This window comes from Osmia lignaria, chromosome 10 (assembly GCF_051020975.1).
Source record: "Osmia lignaria lignaria isolate PbOS001 chromosome 10, iyOsmLign1, whole genome shotgun sequence".
Taxonomy (NCBI): Eukaryota; Metazoa; Arthropoda; class Insecta; order Hymenoptera; family Megachilidae; genus Osmia; species Osmia lignaria.
In genome coordinates, this window is record NC_135041.1 from 7,062,521 (window position 1) to 7,084,704 (window position 22,184).

A 22,184-nucleotide genomic window follows, 5' to 3' on the forward strand; every position below is an offset into this window, starting at 1 on the left:
CACTCGCGATCAAATCAGATTTTCTCAGGAAAAAAATGGTGATACCCGGGTTCTCATCATTCCTCAGAGGCATTCCCGGGGAGAATGACAATGTAAAAATTATAATTTTTTTTTCTAAATTACATTTAATATCGTCAAAATTAAGATTTTCAAAATTCCTACTTCCTCAATATCGACATTTTTTCTATAGAACCCGTGTTTGATTACGAATGTACCCAATCACATTTCTTACGACTTTTTACCAACTTGTATCAGATTTTGAAACAAACAAGTCCCTTCAAAATCACTTGAAAGGGCGGTCGACAGTGTAATAGGGAGTCATTTTAGTAATTGAGCTTTCAAAAAATGATTTTTAATTTCTTTCATCAATATAAATTTTAAAATATTCTAAATATCGCTGGTTGTAACAGATACGAAATTTATATTTTTATATTAAAAATTCCACACCCTTTTCCATCCTTTCTTCATCACAAAAATATTAAAAGAAATGGAAAATTTCTGTGTTCAATTTTGTTAAATTTTGATTCACATCATTAAGTCTAATATATGATAGTGGTGCTGGTACTGGTTAAGAATCTTTTTAAATATTTTGTTTTCTTTGACTGTGTGATCTGAAATCATTTCCGCCAACATGATAGCCGTTATCAAAAGTGTTATTTTTATCTGCAGATATAATATCAAAGAAACTATTTGAAAAACCGTTTTGTATATTTTACGAGTAGCTTAATATATGAAATAAGTGTAACATTATTCCGAAAGAAAAAAGACCTTGAATATTGCTGAATTTTTTAGCACAATTACAAGAATGACCCCTTCAGTAAAGAATCGTTTAATAGCTTTTAGAGTACTTAAATTGGGAAAAAAAATTATAGCTTTCTGTTGCGAAAAATATAAGCAAATCTCGAATATTTACCGAGCTTTTGTTACTAAAAACTTGAGTTAATAAACAAGAGTGGAGTCGCATTTCCTTCGACACTCTAAAATCTTGTAAATTGCTTCTCAAACACGTGTAAACATCTCCAATTCAAGGAAGTACGAATTGAAGAGCTGCATACACGAGTAACCTTCTAAACAAAGTTAACACCTGAAAAGTTCATAGAACTACATAACGGTAATTACATGATTCTTACACAATTTTGACACTGAATTAATATCTAAAATATTTCCACTGTTTTCGTAATCGAAATACTGAAAATTGCAAATGGAAATATACTCTTCTCTTGTAAATTTTATATTTTCTTTTGATTCAAACCGTGGGTGAAAACTGTTAAAAAACATCGACCTTGGAAGAAAAAGAGGTAATTATATAAAATAGGATCCACTTTACCAGTTTCAATGATCTTGATTATCACTCTGCCTTAATTTCAAAAATATAGACGAAAATATTCATAGAATTTTCTACAGGGCAAAGCAGCATAAAAAACTAATCGATTATTTTTAAGAATTCATGTAATTTATTCCAATTTGTGACTACTTTATCACGTGAAATCTTTTCTTAAAGTGGCCAGAGAGACACAAGTTAAATATTCAAAATATCTGCAGCTTTTTCATCTAAAATAAAAGTGTTATAAATACTTGATAAAGTCACATAATTTAACAATAACAATGTTATAATTGAAAAAGAGCTGTTTTAACAGCATAAATAATATTTTATTGGAGATGTGAAGTGTCTACATATAGTACCAAATGAATTCAGACAAACTGTTTCCCTAATTCCGTTTGCATAAAATTATCTAACTTGCTATAAAATGATGATCAAAATGTAAGCAATAAAAGAATTTCAAAATTTTGAACAATTGTTTCAAATATTTTCTAACAGTAACAAAATATTCCCCTTACACCAATTTTCTCCAAATGATATTCCACAAACTATTGATATTTCTAATTATTATCCAAATAATTTTGTCACATTAATAATTAAAACAATATTGCTTTTTCCCTTCCAGATTTTCTTTGGCTCAAAGTTATCAACTCTAGGCATGGCAAACGAAGTGTTAAACGACTATTAACCAAATTTCATAATAAAAAAATAAAAAATTACTTCGTCTGCTCGAATAGGTGCATGTGTAAGTACCTATGTCCTAAACTTTATATTAAGATCAATGAAATAAATAAAATGGACCTTATTCTCTACAATTACCGTTAAGAAAATACGCGGAGACCGTACCTCGTCCGAGGTAGTCGGTGATTCGAGAATATGGCCCACCTCTGAACTCGCGAGAGGGAAAAGAGGGCCTTAGGTCGCGATTGCAGAAGTCGGAGTGATCGCAACAGGCGACCACGTATTCCACGTCGCCTGGACCGCGTAGAGTACTATTCATGCTGCACCAGATCGAATACTCGGGCGCCGGGAAGAAGTGCACCTTATCGTAACACCTGAGAACAATTTATATGACGAGTACTTCCGGGCTTTCACGAATACAGCGTACCGCGACCACTTCCGTTTCGCTTCGTTTCATATTGGGTCTGATGAAATATCTTCAATACTCTTAATGGTACCTTGTTCGTTCCTTTAATTTCTTTTTCCCCCATCAAATTAATTATATTTAAAAACAAAATCGATTAAATTTGCGATCCCAAAAAAATGAAAAGATTATTCGAAATTAAAATGGTTAATCGAAGGAACATCCTATTTTTTCCGATCCAGTATCGAAATGGTAACCGCGCATCTCTAGTTAATCGAGAAACGCGTCATCGTTCGTACGATGATTGTAAATAAATTACAAACACGTAGCTAGCGTTTTTACTTTGTTGGCCTCGCGTGATAAATTACTCTTATTACGAAGTTATAAATTCGTAAGGGCACGCCAGCGTCCAAATAACAGGCAGCTAAGATAAGTTCGAGAATTAATCATTAATAACTCGCGATCAGGCAATAATTCACGGTGCTTCTTTACTTTTTTTTTTCTGCGGGCAATTTCACCTTTAAGGGGCCGTATTATAACGTCGTTATCTTCTGCTCTTTAGGGGACGCGTTATTACGTCAAAGACGCCCTTTACTTTTCTTTTTACTTCATGAATCCCTCGACGACTGTTGCCAGCGGATCTAATGGAATTACTTTATAACACTCTGATTTTCTTTTACTCAAAGTGCTTGTTTGAACATTTATAAATAAAACAAAGTCAAGAGCAGCTAACAGTGATTAATTACATCCTTCATTTTTAAGTTCACGATATTTCGCTTACTCGCTGATATAGAAATAAACACTGACACTTTAACGCTTTGAACTCGACATTTACGAGTTCATGGAAACGATGCGAATTCAACGAATCTGTCGAACGCAATTTTCTATTACCATGTTGCATATCTGATGAATTTCAAAACAGGAATTCTGACGCGATTCGATGACATAAAAGTATTACAAAATAGCACACATAATACAATATGGTTGCAATAAACAATAGAGCAGTGCTATAAGATGGTTTATTGGATGTTTGCAATAAATATGTATGTAGTAATTTTCTTCAAATTTTAAGCTTTAAATCGATGTATCATAAGTTACATTTTGAGATACTTTTATGTCATGAAATTTTATTGGACTTTTTGTATTTCGACATTCTCCCTTTGATAAGCAACGATCGTTTGCAACAAGGTACCATTAAGCGTAGAACATTTATATAATGTTTAAAAGTATTTGAAACGTTTGGAGATTGAATGTATCAGCTAGGGAGAATAAAGTTTGAAGGACCTGTGGAGAATTACACACAGTTACAATAAGTATATGTATACAGAGTTTTACAAGCTGCGAAGGACAGGTGGTTAAATTTTCCATAAAGTTAAGAACCGTTCGTTTGTAGACCAAAAGTTGATTGTTTTCCATTGCTTTCTTCTGAAAAGAGAAAATTCACGACAACAAAGGGAACTGGGAAGAATCGAATGGAAAGGACGTGCAGATATGAGAATATGTACTGGCATAATCGAAATGTAAGTGTAAGATTTTTTTAAATTAATCTAACAAGCTAATTAAAATTTTTTAAAAATGTAAAAATAAATTTAAATTTGATTTTATTATTCGTGGAAACCGAGAAACTACATATTATACTTTAAAATTACATAAATTACAGAATATATTACAGCAATGTAGGTATCAAAAAATGAAAAACAAAATAAAATTTAATTCTATTTAAAACAATGTAAAAATAAAATAGATAATTTTTAAATTAAATACTAATGTCCTTTATCATTTTTTCTGCATCTTACACCAACCTTTCATGCGTTCGAAAGATACCAACGATTAAAGAGACAAGTTAACATGTATGATCTATCAGATTCGTGTGCAAAAGGACAAATATAAAGGAAGATTGACAGGCTAACGGAGCGTATCTGCGACACATCTTTGCTCTAAAAGAAATTGAAAGATAATATTTACAAAAGAAGTTCTTTTCTTAAAGATCTGTTTACCGGTGTCACTACTGCATGTCTACTTTCGCTAAAGAGTGCAGAGAGGAGAGATGGCAACATGCTACCGGTGCTTTCCAAGTTCACTCAGGAGAACTTCCGGTCTCCGAGTGCTTGTAAGCAAAAAGAAGAAAAATAAGAGTACAGGAGGCAAGTACCTCGAAGTAACTAGAACTTCTATAGGTGGCAAATATTTTCATACCGTTTTTCATCTTAAATCAACGATCTAATATCCAAGAGATTTTGTTTTATTTCGAACAGAAAACCACCGATAGTGCATCATATATTTTTCTCTAATACTTACTTAATCATCCGATATGTACAAAATAGAAATGATAGAACAAAGCTAACAATAAGCAAAAACAGATAAAAGACATATAATACAACCGGTTATGCTGCATATAAAAGAGAAAAAGCAAATTTAGGAAAAATAAGATGGAAAAAGTTAAAAGATCTTCGATATTTTACAAAATAACAGAACAGTCACAAATAAACGTGAACACTTTGTATTCATGTTCTGCTCTCAGAACAATGTACGCGAACATACATCCCAACCATCCCGTGAAACGTGTATGTATTTATTATTTATACTTGTATCTAGACACAGATAATAAAGTTAAACGCGACAGTGACAGAGAGAAAGAAGAAAAAGTGAGACAGCCAGAGCGTGTCAGCGAGTTGGCGAGACAATACGTGTATGCACGAGAGAGACACGTAGCTTATAATAACTAAAGGCTGTGATACAATGCACGATTCTGCACATAGAAAGATAAATTTCAAGAAAAAAAGAAGAGTCAGCGAGCATACTAACAGTAACAAATAAACATACAACACGTACGTTCTTGCTTTCGGGTACACATAATACTCACGGTATGGATAGAAAGAACAATTACCGAATAGCAAGAGTATTCTTATAAGGAGGAGTATAATTGAATCGGAAATGATAGAATAATTATATCGAAGAAAAGCATCGGTTGGAAAAACGCGGAAACTCAACAGCATGAAAATTTAATTAATACTTTAATTAACGAGATTCTCTTCGGGCAACGTGTGGTATATACAGTGTTGTTGATATTCTAATGGAAAATCAGAATGAGAGAGAAGATTTATAGTGATAGAGACAGAGGCAGAGGAGAAAATAAAGATAGATAGATAGATAGATAGATAGCTGCAGCAAAAGCCTGAGCCACCTGCAGAGTTTTCGCTACTTCCAGGTCGTTAAGACTATACCTTCTTTGCGGGGGTGCAGCGGAGGTTTCAGATCCCGATTGCAAAAATCCTCTTTGCAGCACTCGATGACAAAGGTCGTATTTCGCGAGTCGCTCGTCATGCAGAAGATGAGCGGCTCGGGCTGCGACGGCGACAGCTGTTTATTCACGCACCTTCAAGCCGAGTTTGCAACAGTTTCAGAAAAACAAAAGAGACAAACCAACGTGACGTCAGGGGGACGATCGTGCTTTGGATCGCGAATTTTATCGGAGCACTCTATTTCGGTTAACTCCAACAGAAATCTATCAATGTTAATGTACGTACAATCGTGTGCAACTTTTATTTATTGTTATTTAAGGAGACATGTAAAAGAAAGAATGTACTATCACTCGTCTTATTTATTTATATTCTTTGTATACAAGAATTTGAAATTCTAGATTAGGATCCTTACGCTTATCCTTCACCAAAGGAGGTCTATGTTGCACCTGAGTGCACGCTTCGAAATCTACGTTGCACCTGAATGTACAGCTCAGTGCAAAGTAGCTACCTTTAGCTAAGGGTAAAAATAGAAGGAAAAGTCAGTTATCATTTGCTTTGATTTGAGGAGAACCTACAAAAAACCTAACGTAGACCCCTATTCTAACATATAAAGAATAAACAAAAATTCGTAATTAAATTAAGTCCTTCCTTTATCATGTCCTTAATCAACATAAGCCTACGTTGCACGCGACTGTGTATTACTTTCAAAGGAACTTGCGGGTTCATTAAACATTTTTTTGTATTATCTTCAATGATATCTAAATACAGTATAAAAAGTTATTTAACTCTAAAACAATTAGTTTGTTTCAAATAAAATACTAAAATTAGCCTATTTTTGGAGAATGTTTTGAAAACGTCGTGCAAATTTTATGATCATCTTCAGCTTTCTCAATTAAAAGGTAACTAATAAGAAACAAAGAACACTGACCTATGTTGCATAATACTGCACCATCAGACATTCGACGATGAAATCATTGTTCAAAAATATCCATCTGCTTTTGGAAACATAACAAACCAAGAAACTCCCGCTTGAAAAAAACAGAGACCATGAACTCTTAATTTTGAAGAAAAATTCAATTTCATTATGTTCCTTGTTTCCTCTTTACCTTTTGATCGTTACGCTTACAGCGAACCTGTCAAATGTCATGCATTGTTAAAAAAAAAATGAGATTTGTATCGAGGAAACGTTATAATGCGACCGAAATTGTGTCGTTTCCTTCGCTCGTTCCGTGGTAAAGTGGCTCTCGCAAATTATTGTAAAATAAAACATCCTTGATTGTTAAATAACAAGTACCCATTTGGAGAGGTATTTGTTGGCCAACTATACCACGGAATCATTAACAGCACTGATTATTTCGCACCACAGTTAACACGCGAATGCTGAATGCTGGCTCGAATGGGTTTGCTAAACAAACTTCAACAAAACTGGAGGAAAAAAAAACCAAGAAACTCAACACGGAAAATAGAAAACACAGAAAGGGTAGAATTGTTAAAAAACCAAAAAGAAAAACATGGGTGGGAGTGGAAAAAAGAAATGTTCAACACCGTGCAACTCAACACTTGTTTGCGATACCTGACAGTGGGGGTAGCCAATGGTAGTAGATGGTCGTTCCTGAAATCCCGTTAATTCTCTCGAGACTTCATTGAAGCATAATAAAAACACAAAACAATATACGAATCTGACCGTTTCTTTTAATTTATTCGACTATTAATGGATCTTATAAAAAACAACTTGAACTCTTGTCCGTCAGTTTGAATGAAACTTCGTGGGTTTATAGCAGTCGTTAATGGCTCTATCAATTTAGTATGATGGAATACTATAGGAATGGAAGGTATGTATAAGTTGGAAAATGGACACGGTCCACTCATGGTCCGCTTCTAGTTCAATAAAATATGTTTTTATTTGTTTAAATTGCACTATGAATAACGCTCCACTTCGAGGCATACAATTTGAATAATTAAATAATATATTATGAAACCGAGAACACCTAGGAGTTTACGGTTTCCCCAAATACATAGTCGGGATACCCAAGTGTTCCTATGTCTCTGGTACCTGTCCAAGTCTGTTCGACTTTATCCGATCCGACTCGACTGCTCGGGTGCTCAACAAATAGGAATACCCGCACACCCTTAGAGTGAACCACGAGCGGATCGTGAGTTCAACCCACAAAGTTTGAACCAAATGGATGAATAAGATTTCTCACTGTTCCCTTATTAAAATGATGAAGAGATTTGGTCGAAAGATAGAAGAGTATCCAGTCGTCGAACGAAGCTAAAATCCGGCTAAATGAAAGCAGGCACAGTATAACAAATCGAACTCGACACACACAGAAACGGTTAAGAGTTCAAACGATCATCATCATCATCATCGCAGATGCAGTGAGATGTTGTTAGTCGAGGTGGTTCAAATCGAAATCGAAACGAAGTCACAATCTTCACAGAAAAAAAAGAGAGGGGAGAAAATATGGTAAAGGATGAAGAATATGAGATTGAAAAATTCCAGAGGAAATGTAAATGCGCAGGAATCGCGAACTCGTCGTGAGACAAGCGTCAAGGTGATCCACAACGAGCGGTAATTCGAACACGCTCGATCCCGATCACGTACATACACATGAAATATCGCGAGAGATTTCTGATGAATAATCTCCGGCTCGTTCTACGCTGCTTTATGTCCGGTTTAACTCATTAAAATCTGCTGAATGTGGTTTATTCTCTCTTTCATTCCCCGTTTAACACTCTACAATGTTTAACGCGTCATGATATTGTTTATTTTTTTAAATGCCATGTTATGTTGCAAAATATAAAATTTTTAGATAGAATCTCTCTATTATGAGATGTCTCTATTTAGATGTGCTTTGCACATGTTAGGTTGGATTAGTTTTTCGACACCATTTTGATGCTAGCTTCCGCGGACCAATCAGATTATAGATAAGTCAAGATGGCATCCAACTAACCTCGAAAATGTTCGATTTTACATATACATAACTTCTGAACAGATGGATTCCTAAAGTTGAAACTAGTACTTTTCCATTTTTCTCCTCGAATACTATGAAAATATATAGGAAAAGATCAATAATTTTCTGTATGTTAAAGTAATGTTCAATCCGAGTGACGGTATCAGATAGCTCTAAAAATGGCCTCGATTCGATGCGGTACAATTTCTGCCAATCTTCGAAACGGATGTATCCTTTTTTAAATGGAATACCAAGGGATTTGCGTCCGATCGATGATCGATAATAACACGTGAAACGTGTGTCTCAATGATGGCGCGTTGCCGCGTGAAAAATAGGCGGCAAACGAGATGAGAAATAGACGTACATAGAAGAGAAAGGAGAAATAACTTCCGATAATTAGTCTCGTTCTTTATAACCCAGAAAATTCAGATTGATCTCTGACTCGCGTGCATGAAACGCATTTATGTGTGTACGCACTACCAAGTGGATAATGATCCGGTGCAATCGCTTAACTGGCTTGCTGCAACAAAAGGAAACATTTTTCCTGTTCCTCTAATGAACGTGGATACTCGTGACGCTTATTACTTGTACGTATGTTATGAATGTGAGAATCACCTTCGCTTTGCTTTCCGACGAATTTAATCTTCACCGTGAATCTGAATGGAATTCTGTTAACATATCACATTACACGGGTACTTTAAAACAGATATTTATAATTTAATTAATATTGCTAATGATAATAATGTGATGTAAAAATCAATACGATACGATTGTGAAATTAACATGAAAATAGTAAGAAAGATGCAGCTCTGTTAGAAACGCAAAAATGCAACTGCACTTTCTTCTCATAGTAAGGTCATCATTAAGTAAGGAAAAAAATAAAAATTAAACTATTACTCCCTTTCATGTTATTATCGTAGGTACCTGGTACAAATATCTATTAATTTAATCATGTTTTGACAAGCTTTTAAAATCAGGTATCTCGTGTAATGTGCATTTGCTCTGGACTTTAGATTCAGTCTATTAAATTTAACGTCGATTTAAGAGGAAAGGAGAAAAACACATCCAGCGATACCAGCTAATGATGCAAATGGGTTAAAACGATACAAGAGGCCAGCTGCTGCATAAGGTTCGATTCGCGATAGAACGAACAAGCACTCGCTGAGCCGCGTATCGTGTAAGTACGTTTCACGTTATCTGAACGACGAGCGTTAACAAATGTAAAATATGAGGCACGAGAACCGCGAGAGGGGTTCAAGTGGACCCCGGAGAAAGGAAAGCTAACGCTGAACTATTTTTGCATCGTTCTGAAATTTTAATCGGACGCAGACCCCATGGGCTCGACTACTGACCGAATGGTTGCATAGTCAAAGAGAGCACTCGTGAAATCAGAAAAGGTGAATGTAAAACACTCTGAACGAAAGAGAATGATATCTCTGCATGATAAAATTTCAATTTCTTCACAAACACTGACACTTACGTTGCTTGTAATTTGTAATTATTATTAATAGAAACATATGTTGTTTTTAAATCTTTTCTAATTAAACTTTTTCTGATAATTAATTTACTAACTGTGAGTAGTACAATGAACGTTATGGTGAAAAATTAGTTAATCGGACGCAGACTCCGTAGCTCGACTGACCGAATAGTCGACCGACCAAAGAGAACACTCGTAAAATTCGAAAAGATGAATGTAAAACTGTAGAAGAGAGAATGAAAGAGAGAAAAATACGAGTACTCGACTACCGCAAGAAATGCAGTTAATGATCTCGTTAGGAAGTTCGTTATTACGCTTGTTTTCACGGTTAGTTATAAGAAGAACGATGTGTGCGAGGCTTTCGCTCGCGCGCGTTCCTCTACGATTTCGAGCGGGTGTGGGCGGTCGTGCATGCAGACGGTAGTCGACGAATGCAAAAATATTTCCGCGAAAACCACGATTGTACAAAAGAAATGAAAAAGAAATAAGAAAAGAACTAGGAATAGTCGCGCGCTTACTGTAAACCCTTTTGCTATAGCGTTCATTGTGTACAGTGTTCGTTAAAAAAATTAAAATATCTAACAAAGTATTGATTTTTTTTTAAATTGTACCCTAATACTTTCTTTTTTTTTTAAAGGTGCATATGCATTTTTCTCAAATCTCGTTTGTAAATTTTAAATATTTCATAAACTATTAATTTTTTTTTAATTATACTCAAATACCTTTTTACATAGAATATTTCAAAGGATAGATGCACTTAGAACAAGATATGTAGGTCGATTTGAAAAAATAATGCAACTGATGCATACAGATACACTGTAGTACGACGTAGTACTACGAATGCAGTAGTTTTAACTATTCTTATTCTTTCTAATTGCATTGAGACTAGAGAAATTGTGTGGAGCATCCTGTAGAGAACTCTCATAGCAAAAGGGTTATCGAGAGGAATAAACACCCATTAAAGATGCAAATTACGATGAAAGTTATCAGCGAAATAATATAATCCGCCGATAAAATCGAACTATCGATCGGGAATAAGTTCCGCCCGTTTTTCTTCGCTTTCGAAATCTTTATTTTTAAAACATGAATTGAATAGTTTACGTTCACCTGTGGCAACATAGCTGACTGATCTTACGCTAATATTTGGACTTTTTTTTGGAATTGCGAAATGTACTCTTTGGTTTTAATTTAAAAGCAATTGATTTTGCTCCGATTACAAAACCTTTGAAACGAGACACTTTAGTTAATACTGCAAAAAGATATTAATGAAAGAGGAATTGAAATCCAAAGAATCAATTTAATAATATGCAGTTACAAATCAAATATCTGGTGCTACAAATATTATAGAAACAGAAATGACCGAAAACAACTTTTCTATTGGACAAAGTTATAATAACAAATCACGGTTGAAGTGTTAACGTCCTGGCAAAATGATTCCATAAATCCTACAAAAACGAACAACAAACGATCAACTTTCCAATATCCCATGTGTCGAATAAAAAACGAGCAGAACTTGTGGTCGAAAGCCAGCAAAACAATATTCCAAATAAAATGGACAACTTTCCCTCAAATAACCAGTGTATCAAAGCGCACATTTACCCCAGTGTTCAATTAACCCCTTGCACTATTTTGACGAGTCTGACTCGTGATGAAAATTTTAGGCCAAACTTGAATATCACGAGTCTGACTTGTGATCGAGATTTCGAACTAGTCTCTCTCGCACTCAGTCGCAAAATATCATGTTTCAAAGTTCCGACACTCTGTCTGCGCCACTCGGATGCCCCGTATTTGGCCTGGCTTTTTCCGAGTTTCCGCATAGTGCAAGGGGTTAAAACCATATTAAACAAAAAAAATTGTAATCATAATTAGTGAAAATACTTTCAATATCATTTTCGGAGGTAGCGAAAGGAAAATTTTTCTATGAAGAAGAAAAAGGATAAAGCAAGACCGGATTAAGATTTCTGGGGCTCGGAGTTATCGAACCTCTGGGGGCCCCTTGGTTGATAAACTTGGTTCAAAAATTTATTCCAAATAAAATTAAATAACGAAAAAAGGCAACAATAAAAATGAAAGGCTTGCACTGGAGTCCACCGGAAAGTGGGTTCCAGGGCTACAGCCCCCTTTAGACCTTCCCTTAATCCGGTGCTGGGATAAAGTATGACAGAAAGAAAACCAGAAAGTGAGTAAAAGAAAGTAGAAAAATTAGGAGCAAAAATAAAATACGTAGGTGGATGGTCTGTATCGAACCAGCGTGAGAATACCTGAGGATAAGTCAGGCGAATCGGAAGATAGTAAGACCGGATATAAATTCTGATTGCAGTAGTCTTTATTGCAGCACAAGCTGGACCAATAGATACCCGGCTTACTGTTGCAGATCAGCGGTTCTTCCGGTAGGAACCAACGTTTTCGGTCCAAGCACCTTTCACAACATCACAATACCACGTTTAGTTTCAATGATATGCACCTTCTTCTAAACGTCCACGCACTATTAGAACCATTAGAATGACCATTAGAACAACTATCTTTCAAAACGTTGGTAAATGATTAATGTTTGAAGCGATTAATGATTTGAAATTTCAGGAAAATTCTGAGATTTGAGTTACCGGTTGAAACGAGTATAACTGGAGCCATTGATATGATACATCATTACGAACTGAGCATCGGTAGATTACTCGTAATTGTATCGTCTTGAAATGATAATCTTTGAACTTGTCATAAAAAGCTAGTCTATATCCAAATAAGTAATATGAATTTTAATGGAGAGAAATTTTGCGAAAGATCACAGAACTATTAAATAGCAGTATGGTAAACTGCCGTATTAAATGGTAGATCCTCAAACGTAAAACGAGATAAAATGGCACTCATGGTATATCAATTTAAAGCTTAAGATTTCGTAAAAATCGGTACGTAAAGATTTTATCAACATTCTTGATATAAAATTACTGTTGGTATGTTAGAACAGATATCACATTTCCAATAATTAGCCAATATACAATTTCTAATCGATTATATCTCAAAATAATAATACTACTATCGAACTGATTACATAGCAATTTTCTTTATACCTTAAGCTTTAAATTGATATACCATAAATGTTATTTGATGATATTTTTATGTCATCAAATAATGTCAGACTTAACTACGTTTCGAAATCAACCAAGACTAAAAATTTAATGAAACTGTCTCTTTCAGCCACTGAAATAATCTCAACGATGCTATTTTCGATGTTATCTCCGGTTGAATTATCCGTCTGGCACATTAAACATTTAGGCTTCGTCCATGCGTTTAAGAATTCAAACTGTCGCATGTCGTCTCGATCAATTTTATTTCATTTTAAAGTTACATATTTTATTTTATTTTATATTCGATATAACACGTTCATGATTACTCACGCATACGGTGCGTCCTATAATGCAACTCAGGATGCACCTTAGGATGCAGAATATGCATCCTTTAAAAAAATCAACATCATCAATTGATATTGAAAATACCATCGATAAAATAAGATTGTATGATAGGAAAAACTGTGTAAAAATTGCAAAAATAAGAATAAAATTGATATTGTTTCGAAACGAAATTAATTCACACAATGTAATAAAATTAAAAAAAAAAGAACCTTTATACAACTACCTCGAAGAAATTTCTGGCTCCCGAAGAACGTTTTATAAAAACATTCCTGTATCTTGAATCTGCTAAACAGCTGTACGAAGAATAATATATTCTAATTTGATGCAAATCTTGTTTCTTCGGTGCTACGAACCGAAACCCAACATTTTTCGAAGAATTTACGATCGATTATTTTAAGCAACTTTTTACTTGGAAACGATAACGTGCTTATCGTTTATATTAAAGATAACAAATGTTTGCTGAAGAAGTGCAACACGTTGCATCGTGATTGCAATCGTTCAGAGACAAAATATTACGTCGTTCTTGGCAACATTCTATGAAACAAATAATTTTTTTCACGATAATGAATAAAGTTTCGTGGTAGTCTGTTGATCGTTTACTTTAGCTTTCAACGTTCTAAGTTTATCCGGGACCTTTGTATTGACCGCAACGAAAACGGAATCAATTAACGATGTCTAGACGAGAGAGTACAATATCAAAGTCTCCCACAAGACAAACAAATAATTTTCCATTGAAATTAATCTTCAGGATCTGTGTAGAATAATATCTCTGGCTACCCCCACGCAAAATAAATTTTTAATCGAAAGTCAAAAGAGAGACTGAAAATCCGTTTAAATGGAATCTCGAGTTCGCATGAAACGTTTTGTTTAGAGGAAAGGAGAAATCTGAAAAGCACCTTGCGGAGCGTTACCAACGCGACCACCGTTCGACAACAATAATTCGTTTCCGTCGAAACTCCCGAAACAGGCGCTAATCATGGCTTGCAGGGCCAGCCGAAAAAAGCGACTAAACGTTCCTGGAAACTACAACGAGGGAATCGATCGCTAACAGTACGAGACTGTTGAACTTCCGTTCAGAATGCGATCGAAACAAGTGGGAATCAAAGCTGTCCGAATCCGCGAATCATTCGTGTATTCGAACCAAATTATATAGTGGCTGATCAAATTATGTATTTTAGATTTAAATATTTTCCCGAGCTTCTTTGTATTTAAAAAGTGGCATGAGAACAAAATAACAATAATGATCAATTTAATAGTTAGAGTTACCACGAAGTTTGAAAAATAAATTTTCAATTAAAAAAAAGAGGATAGGTACAGAAAATAATTTGTACACCTTTGTAAAATTTAGAAAATGAAAATATGAAATGCAAAATTAAATTAAAATTGGAGCTCTCTCCATAGTCCGCTGTCTGAAGGTTAATTGATTATTATTTAATATACAAATGTAATAGCTAATTTGGAACAGTGGTAGTAATTAAAGAAAGTATCATTTTAAATGTATTTTTAATTCCATTTTGATTCAATCTTCAAGTAAGTATTAAATTCAAATTCATTGTAATAATCTGATCACTCACTATGAAACTAACTGCATCAATGCACTCCAATGCACTCCGATGCAACTGTTAACATTTTCAATTATTCGGCTAGCTTTGATTTCAAAATATTTCTTACAGAATCATTTATACATACGTGTCAACGAAACTCGCGCAATTATTTAATACGCCATTAAAATTATGTAAGAATGATAATTTTTATCTATCACAAATTTCATGTCTTTTATCGTTCCATTATAATTTAATTCGTTTTGTGAAGTAAAAGATAAACAAAAACGGTCGTTTCGTTGCTACATCATTAATCCCTCGATTTAATACCATACCAATAATTATCGATACCCGGTAACGAGCAATTAACGCTGAAATTAAATGAAAACATCATTTGAACCGGATACTCGAACCAGGGAAACACCGTTGTTTATCTTCTGGTGCAACAATCGTTGTTGCTTCTATTTCAGATAAATAACGTTAAATAAACGATGTTTTAGAGATGCGCACGGTTAAATCAATATTTAATAACGTTCGATGAAGATCTATTCTATTTACCCTGTAATGCAGTTATTCGACGTTGCTACTATACAATATCAAACTAAACATTTTCGTGTTAATCAAAACAAATAAACGATATTTCCAATAATTCTGGTGTTGTTCTATGCATTTTTAATCAGTTGACGATCGCTGAAAATATTAATACTTTGACGACCACATATTTTATGTATTAAAAAAAGAGATTATTATTCGTGATTCTTTTATAAGTTAAGAAGCTTCACATATTTCAAGTTTTAAAAATTTAAGAATGGAAGATATTTGAAATATCTTACCTTATGGTACCTTAACGCAAAAAATATGTAGTTTCATTTAGAAAAACAAAATTTACCATTGAAATCCCTGATGTGGAAAATCACGAATAAGGCACTGATCATCAAAGTATTAATTGCACAAAGTTCTATTGTATCATTTATGAATACAGGAATAAAAAAGAAAATTTTTGATAAGTGCATTATTCTTAATAGCAAGCTACACATGCAAATACATTACCTCCGAGCATACATGGGAGTATCGTTCTCCAAGCTGGTGCTGGCGAAACAATAGCCATCGGTTTCGCACGTCTGATTGTTATCTTTGCAGATATCGCAAAAACACTTCAACAGCCCTGAAACAAAAAAATAAATAAATAAATTAGTGAAAATTGTTCAAGCATAAATAACAAACAAAAATAATTTCTACAATTTATTTTTATAACAGCAACGTTTGATCTTTTAAATTTGCAACATATATGTTCATAGATTAAATATTATTAATTTAATCATAAGCTTATCATAATTATCATCAATATGTAATCATGAACTAATCATAATCTTAAATATTATTAATCTAATCATAGATTTGCTATCATTAATATCACATGCAAATAATCTATTTGCATATGAATTACGCAAACGCAAAAATAGATACACATGATCTAACATTTTTTTATGATAAAAGGATCTTGTTACATTTCACGAGTATCCTTCAGAAAAAAAAACACTCGAGATCGAAATGTGTTTGCGCAATTATTAAAATGAACTGGGTTAATCGTGCCCAAGCTGTGAAGCAATCTTATTCTTAAGAAGCTGACACAGGTAAAAAAAAAAATACATCATTGCTCCGGGCAAGGAATACACCGTGATTTACTAAGAATAATGATGGCTACATTATTTTCTCAATAATTCATCACGCTCTTGATGACGCACGCCATTTGGATCTTACATACATGCCACGACTTTGCTTCATAGTTCAATTTCAAGATTCATTAATCTGGGTCGCATACGAGATTTAAACAAATTCAATGCAGATTTCCTTTGAAAAATTTGGGTGTATCACCGTACACGGTGTCATAATCGACCCTCTTATAGGGTTGTTAACAATGAAATTCTCGTTTTCTGCGCTGAAATCGTTGCGTTGAGAGAAATTAAAATAATAACTCGTAGGAAGATCTTCTTCGAAGAATTCCAAACATAATATTTCTCTGGACCGTCGGCCACCAGGATACACGGTTTCGGGCGGTGGTACGACTTGACGAAACGAGTTTAATTCAAGTCATTACCGCACGCCCACATCGAAGTCGGTCTCGTGGACCAAGAAACGCCTCTTTCGTCGCGCGAACAGAGAGCAAAGAGCTTCGAAACCGAAGGAAATACCTGCGTATGGGATTCGCCGCATACCGAATCCCATGTACTGTGTTTTTGCTTGCTCCTCAGATCCGTTATGGGCTCTTCCTGTACACGGATTCGTAAGGAAACTGCAGGCATCAATTGTACCATCAGATTCGTTAAAACACTAGTGTTTCATCAGAAATTGCGTTTGCGTAATTCGCACGTCCTGTGTACAGAGTAAAATCACCCACCCATTAATGATTATCTATAAAATATTTAATAAAACAAATACTAAAATTCTAAGCTTCTCAGATACCAAGAATTCTAACATTTTAAAATTCTAATACTCTAATTTCTTAAAATTCTAAGAATCTAAAATTTGGAGATTGTGAAATTGCAAAATTCTCCCTTAAAATCATGCAAAATGCAAAATATTCAACACTCGACTATCAATCAAGTTAAGAGACCTTGGTCCAACCTCCCAAAAAATCCTAATCGCATCAATATTTCTCTGCAGCTAAATATGTATAATTTCATATCATCCTATTTTACCCTATCACATAAATATTCAAAAATTTCATTTAACGCCCATGATTAAATTATCCGATAAAATTTGAACGCTGTTAATGATCATCAGTGCCCCCGTATAATCGAGTGGCAGTCCCTAATGACCCTCGCAGTTATCAACGCGTTAGGATCGCGAAGCAGGCGTACCGATTCAGCAAAGATCGTCGATCCTTGCTGATATTCTCTATATCGATCACCTTCCGGAGATTATCTCTGTGCCGAGGAGAAATTGTCGAGCGAGCAATAATGCCGTAACGCGACTCGCTCGCCGTGTAATTTATTCGCTAGAGGAGATTCGTGATTGGCCGCGTAGCCATTGCGCGATTTCTGTTTAGACCTAATTTACGATTCAATAGTCAGCCAAGTAGAAGACTGAACTGATCTCGAATTTTGTATTCATGAACCGGATACATGCGTGAATATGTGTACCACGACCCGGTAGATCGGTATATGTAGTACACACCTTTAACACGTGTTATTGAAAATAGTGTGGAAAGAACGTCATTGCTACTCAATTTGTATACGACGCGACGTTCGTGTAAACGATTGGTATCGTTTTATTTTTTGCAATTTTTTTTCTTCATACATCGTGGTAATTAAAACATATCCAAGCTCGTTGAATATACAAAGGAGCGAGATAAATCAAGGTGTTTCGTATAAATTGATATCAACCTGAACGTAGTACTCTTATCGAGAAAATTTTTCGTTCAGTTCGATAGCGAAACTCTGGTTTCTTTCAGATTCTGCAAAATGGTATCTAGAGCAGCTAAGCAATGAATATTCAAATCGTTTACATTCTTAAGTTTATTTATTGCTAGGCAAATGATTTAATTAAGCTACTGCAAATTTCGGAACGGACAAGTTTTTATACGATTTCATGACATAAAAGTATCTCGAAATATCACTTATAATACATCAATTTGAGGCTTAACATCTGGAGAAAATTACTACGTACATGCACCTTTCATTAGTAATGTTGGTAGGAAATGGTTGAATATCAATTGCGGCAAACAATGGACATCGCAGAAAGATGTATAAACAGTCTCATACAATTTCATGACATAAAAGTATCATTAAATAGCACTTATGGCACATCAATTCAAAGCTTAAGATTTACTGAAAATAACTACATACACAAAAGGTTCATCAGTATTCTTAATTCAAAATAGTTTCTTCGTTGAAAAAGTCAATGAATCAACCAAGAGATACAATACTTTCTATTTCTTTTTTATTATTGGTCTAAAATCCTTAATGATAGGTGCTTATTCGTAATAATTTTTATTAAACTTTAAGCTTTAAATTGATGTACCATAAGCATTATTTGAAGATACTTTTCTGTTATCAAATTTTTGTCAAATTTTCCATCTCTCAAAATCATCTAATTACACTTTTATTTTGTGTATGATCCCTATAAAATTTCTATTCTTGTCTTTCTAGCTAAATGCAAGGATCAAACATTCCGTAAAAGCAAATTTAGGAATACGGGAAAATTTATATGGACAATGTCTCTAAATTAAAAGTCATTGTTTACCGCATGACGCCTTCCACAAGAATAAAATGATAAGTTTTGTAAACGATACCTGATCATGAATGCGCAATACAGCGTCACACTAAAACTGCATAAATTAACTTTTTCATTGCTCTATTATCAAATATTATATATATATTTTTTTAAATCTAATATTGTTACATATATTTATTGTCCTATTGATACAAGTAATTAATGATTCATGAATAATAAATATAAACATACATTTAAATACTTCCAAGAAATATTCAACTGATTGAAATATCAGGGATAAAAGAATATTGTAATTCATTCCTTTATAATAATGTTACAATTTTTAATCACCGCTAATTATTCCGTTAATTTGCTTAGATTGCATTGGTTTCGCGTCGTTCGCCAAAAAAAAAATGAAGAGTTGATAAGATTAGACTAATCTTGGAAAGCTGACGTTCACAGCAAATTGTTCTCCGCAAATTACACTTAATTGTATTACAAAACACTTGATCTTTACGTGTAATTGACGCTTAAGTGCTTTAGTATTAACCGTCTCGTCCAGTGATAGAGTCATTTAACTAATTGATATTCTAATCCTTTAAAATAGTACATTTAAGAAGAGCACATTAATAAGGTTAATAAATATTGTATACCCTCATGTACGATGACTAATAAAGCCTATTACTCGTGAGTTATAATCAACCGGTCACGAGAGACCAATGGCAGTCCATTAATCCGTAACTGGTAAGGTGGGGTGTGTTAGACCCCAACGATCTTTATCTTTCTTTAAAATGTAATTTAATTATATTAAATTATCAGACTCAATATTCGAAGGTAAATAAAACTTAATTTTCAATATAAACAGTTTTTATTGGACGCCTATAGTCATCCCTAGCAACGAAAGGGTTAAATAAGACGTTCCAGCTGATTTGTCACAAAAGGGGAGATGGAGGGAGAAAAATAATATAAATTTTAAAAAAATGGAGAAAAAGAATTTGTTCGACATTAATAATTCAAAAGCGAGGAAGATGGTTTGAATACTTAAAAAATAATAATAAATATAATTAGTTGCAAATTGCACATTGAATCAATATCTCTATACCAAAGGGTAATTACTGACTGTAATTAAATAAATAAGTAAAGAAAGAAATGTAAATAAATAACACAAGTTTTGTTTAATTGTTACAAATGTGTAACACTTTAAATGGGACATCTGAAAAAAAGAGGCAAACAGATGGAGAAGGATATGTAATATAAGATATGCAGATGTAGATGGAAAAAAGAATCGTATCAATTGTCCAGTAAACGAAGTCTGTACAGTTTGTGCCGATTAAATGTACCCTTCCGCATACTTGACGAACCTCGTACAACAAGATTAATCGGCCCTTCTGTACGCAGTGCCGCGTTGCTTACGCAACGTTACGCGCCTCGGAAAGCGAAAGAAAGATGGAAAGAGCGGGAACAGCGGTCGAACAGAAGGCAGAACGAATGACAGATAGGTAGACGAAAGTACGAATGGAACGAGAAACATCAACGAGAGAAAAGGAGAGAGAAAGAATGAAAAAACAGGGATGATAGAGGGAGAGAGAAAAAGTCATTGGCAAGTAGAAACATTACATACCGTCCACAAGGCATGACGTGTGGAATAAACAGAGGAGCGCCAGAGCGAGAAAGCTCGCTATGCCGCCGTCGCACGCGCCTCTCATCTTCCCTCAGCTTGTCGTTGTTGTTGTTGTTGTTGTTGTTGTTGTTGTTGTTGTTGTCGTCGTACACGGCCTCTCTCTCCTCTCGCGAAAAAAATACTTTTCGCGAAAGCGGCCGTAGCTCAATGGCGACGACAGCAAACGGCGGCACGAGGATCCCGATCGACGTAGCCACGACGGTATCTCGAGGCCCGGAATATCATTTTCTTGTCGACGTGGGGTCTAAGACGAAGTTCCCCGTCGACGAAACACTTGTCACCGTTGATCGCTACTCGCTTTCATACGAGCACACACGCGTGTACGAACGGTACGCACAGTGGTTCTTCGTTACTCGATTCTTCTGTTGTTTTTCAGTCGCGCTACACGTCCCGCTCTCATCTCGTGATATTTGCACTAAACGAGGTATCTTTCTTTTTCTTTTGCTTCGCACCGTGCCAATGATCTCCGTTCGCACTGTATACACTCGGAATGAACGAATAGGAAAGGTTACTCTTTTTTCACGTTCGTACACGTTACGCGAAGAACACCGTTGCCCTTCGTTGTCTACGCCGCGCAAGGCAAGCCGCCATTTTCCTACTGTGCTGATAGGCCCGGCCTATTATCCCTGTTGGCCGACAGAAAGAGAAGTTTCGCGCAACAAGGAAAAAAATAACAGCCGACGAAACGATTCACTGACACTTCGATGAATGATTCAATCTCGAGCAAATCACGCGGTTCCAATTCTTCGGCATCGTTCGATCCTTTAACGTAACTCGCACACAGTACTGTCACGCGGAACACTTGCTAAATTTTCACGGCAAACGCGGAGCAACTCGCACTGCTGCTACTGCTGCCGCTACTGCCGTCACCGTCGCTGCTGCTGCCGCTGCATCTGCTTTTGGAGCCAGTAGTTCGTTCAGCGGCGCCATCGCTCTTCTGTGACAGGGCCGTACATGCACGCGCCAATACTATGAACTCGAATCAAACTTTTTATTAATTACTGTCACTCTCGGAACCGCCCCTCGCACCGAGGAGACGGAACGCTTGATTGTGGTCCCGCGCTTAGACAGCCGTATTTTTAAAAATGTTCAACTATCCGATTTTAAAATATATTTTTTTATGATTATATTGCTCTTTATGAGATGTTTATGATATATTTATATATATATATATGTACAGAAAATTTTGGTTGCTTTAAAGTCTAATTACAATAATTTTTATGATTGTCTAGGTTCTTTTATTAGACTTTTATCCTGGGCTC

The 22,184-nt window shown here is 35.0% G+C and overlaps 1 protein-coding gene across 7 annotated transcripts in view; it reads right to left on the bottom strand.

Moving 5' to 3' along the window:
* Window positions 1-21,803, bottom strand: part of babo (TGF-beta receptor type-1 babo) — a 40,706-nt gene extending 18,903 nt beyond the window's left edge. For 2 of the 7 annotated variants that reach the window (XM_034339684.2, XM_034339682.2), the window contains exons 1-3: window positions 20,863-21,803; window positions 16,077-16,191; window positions 2,168-2,376 (exon numbers count right to left, since the gene is read on the bottom strand). In XM_034339684.2, coding sequence (XP_034195575.1) covers window positions 2,168-2,376; window positions 16,077-16,191; window positions 20,863-20,947 — 409 coding nt within the window. In that variant the 5' untranslated portion in view covers window positions 20,948-21,803. Of the gene's footprint in view, window positions 1-2,167; window positions 2,377-5,629; window positions 12,266-12,339; window positions 12,498-16,076; window positions 16,192-20,862 lie in introns of those variants that run through there. The other 5 variants (XM_034339685.2, XM_034339686.2, XM_034339687.2 and 2 more) reach the window with 5 other exon arrangements.
* Between the last annotated feature and the right edge of the window lie 381 nt (window positions 21,804-22,184).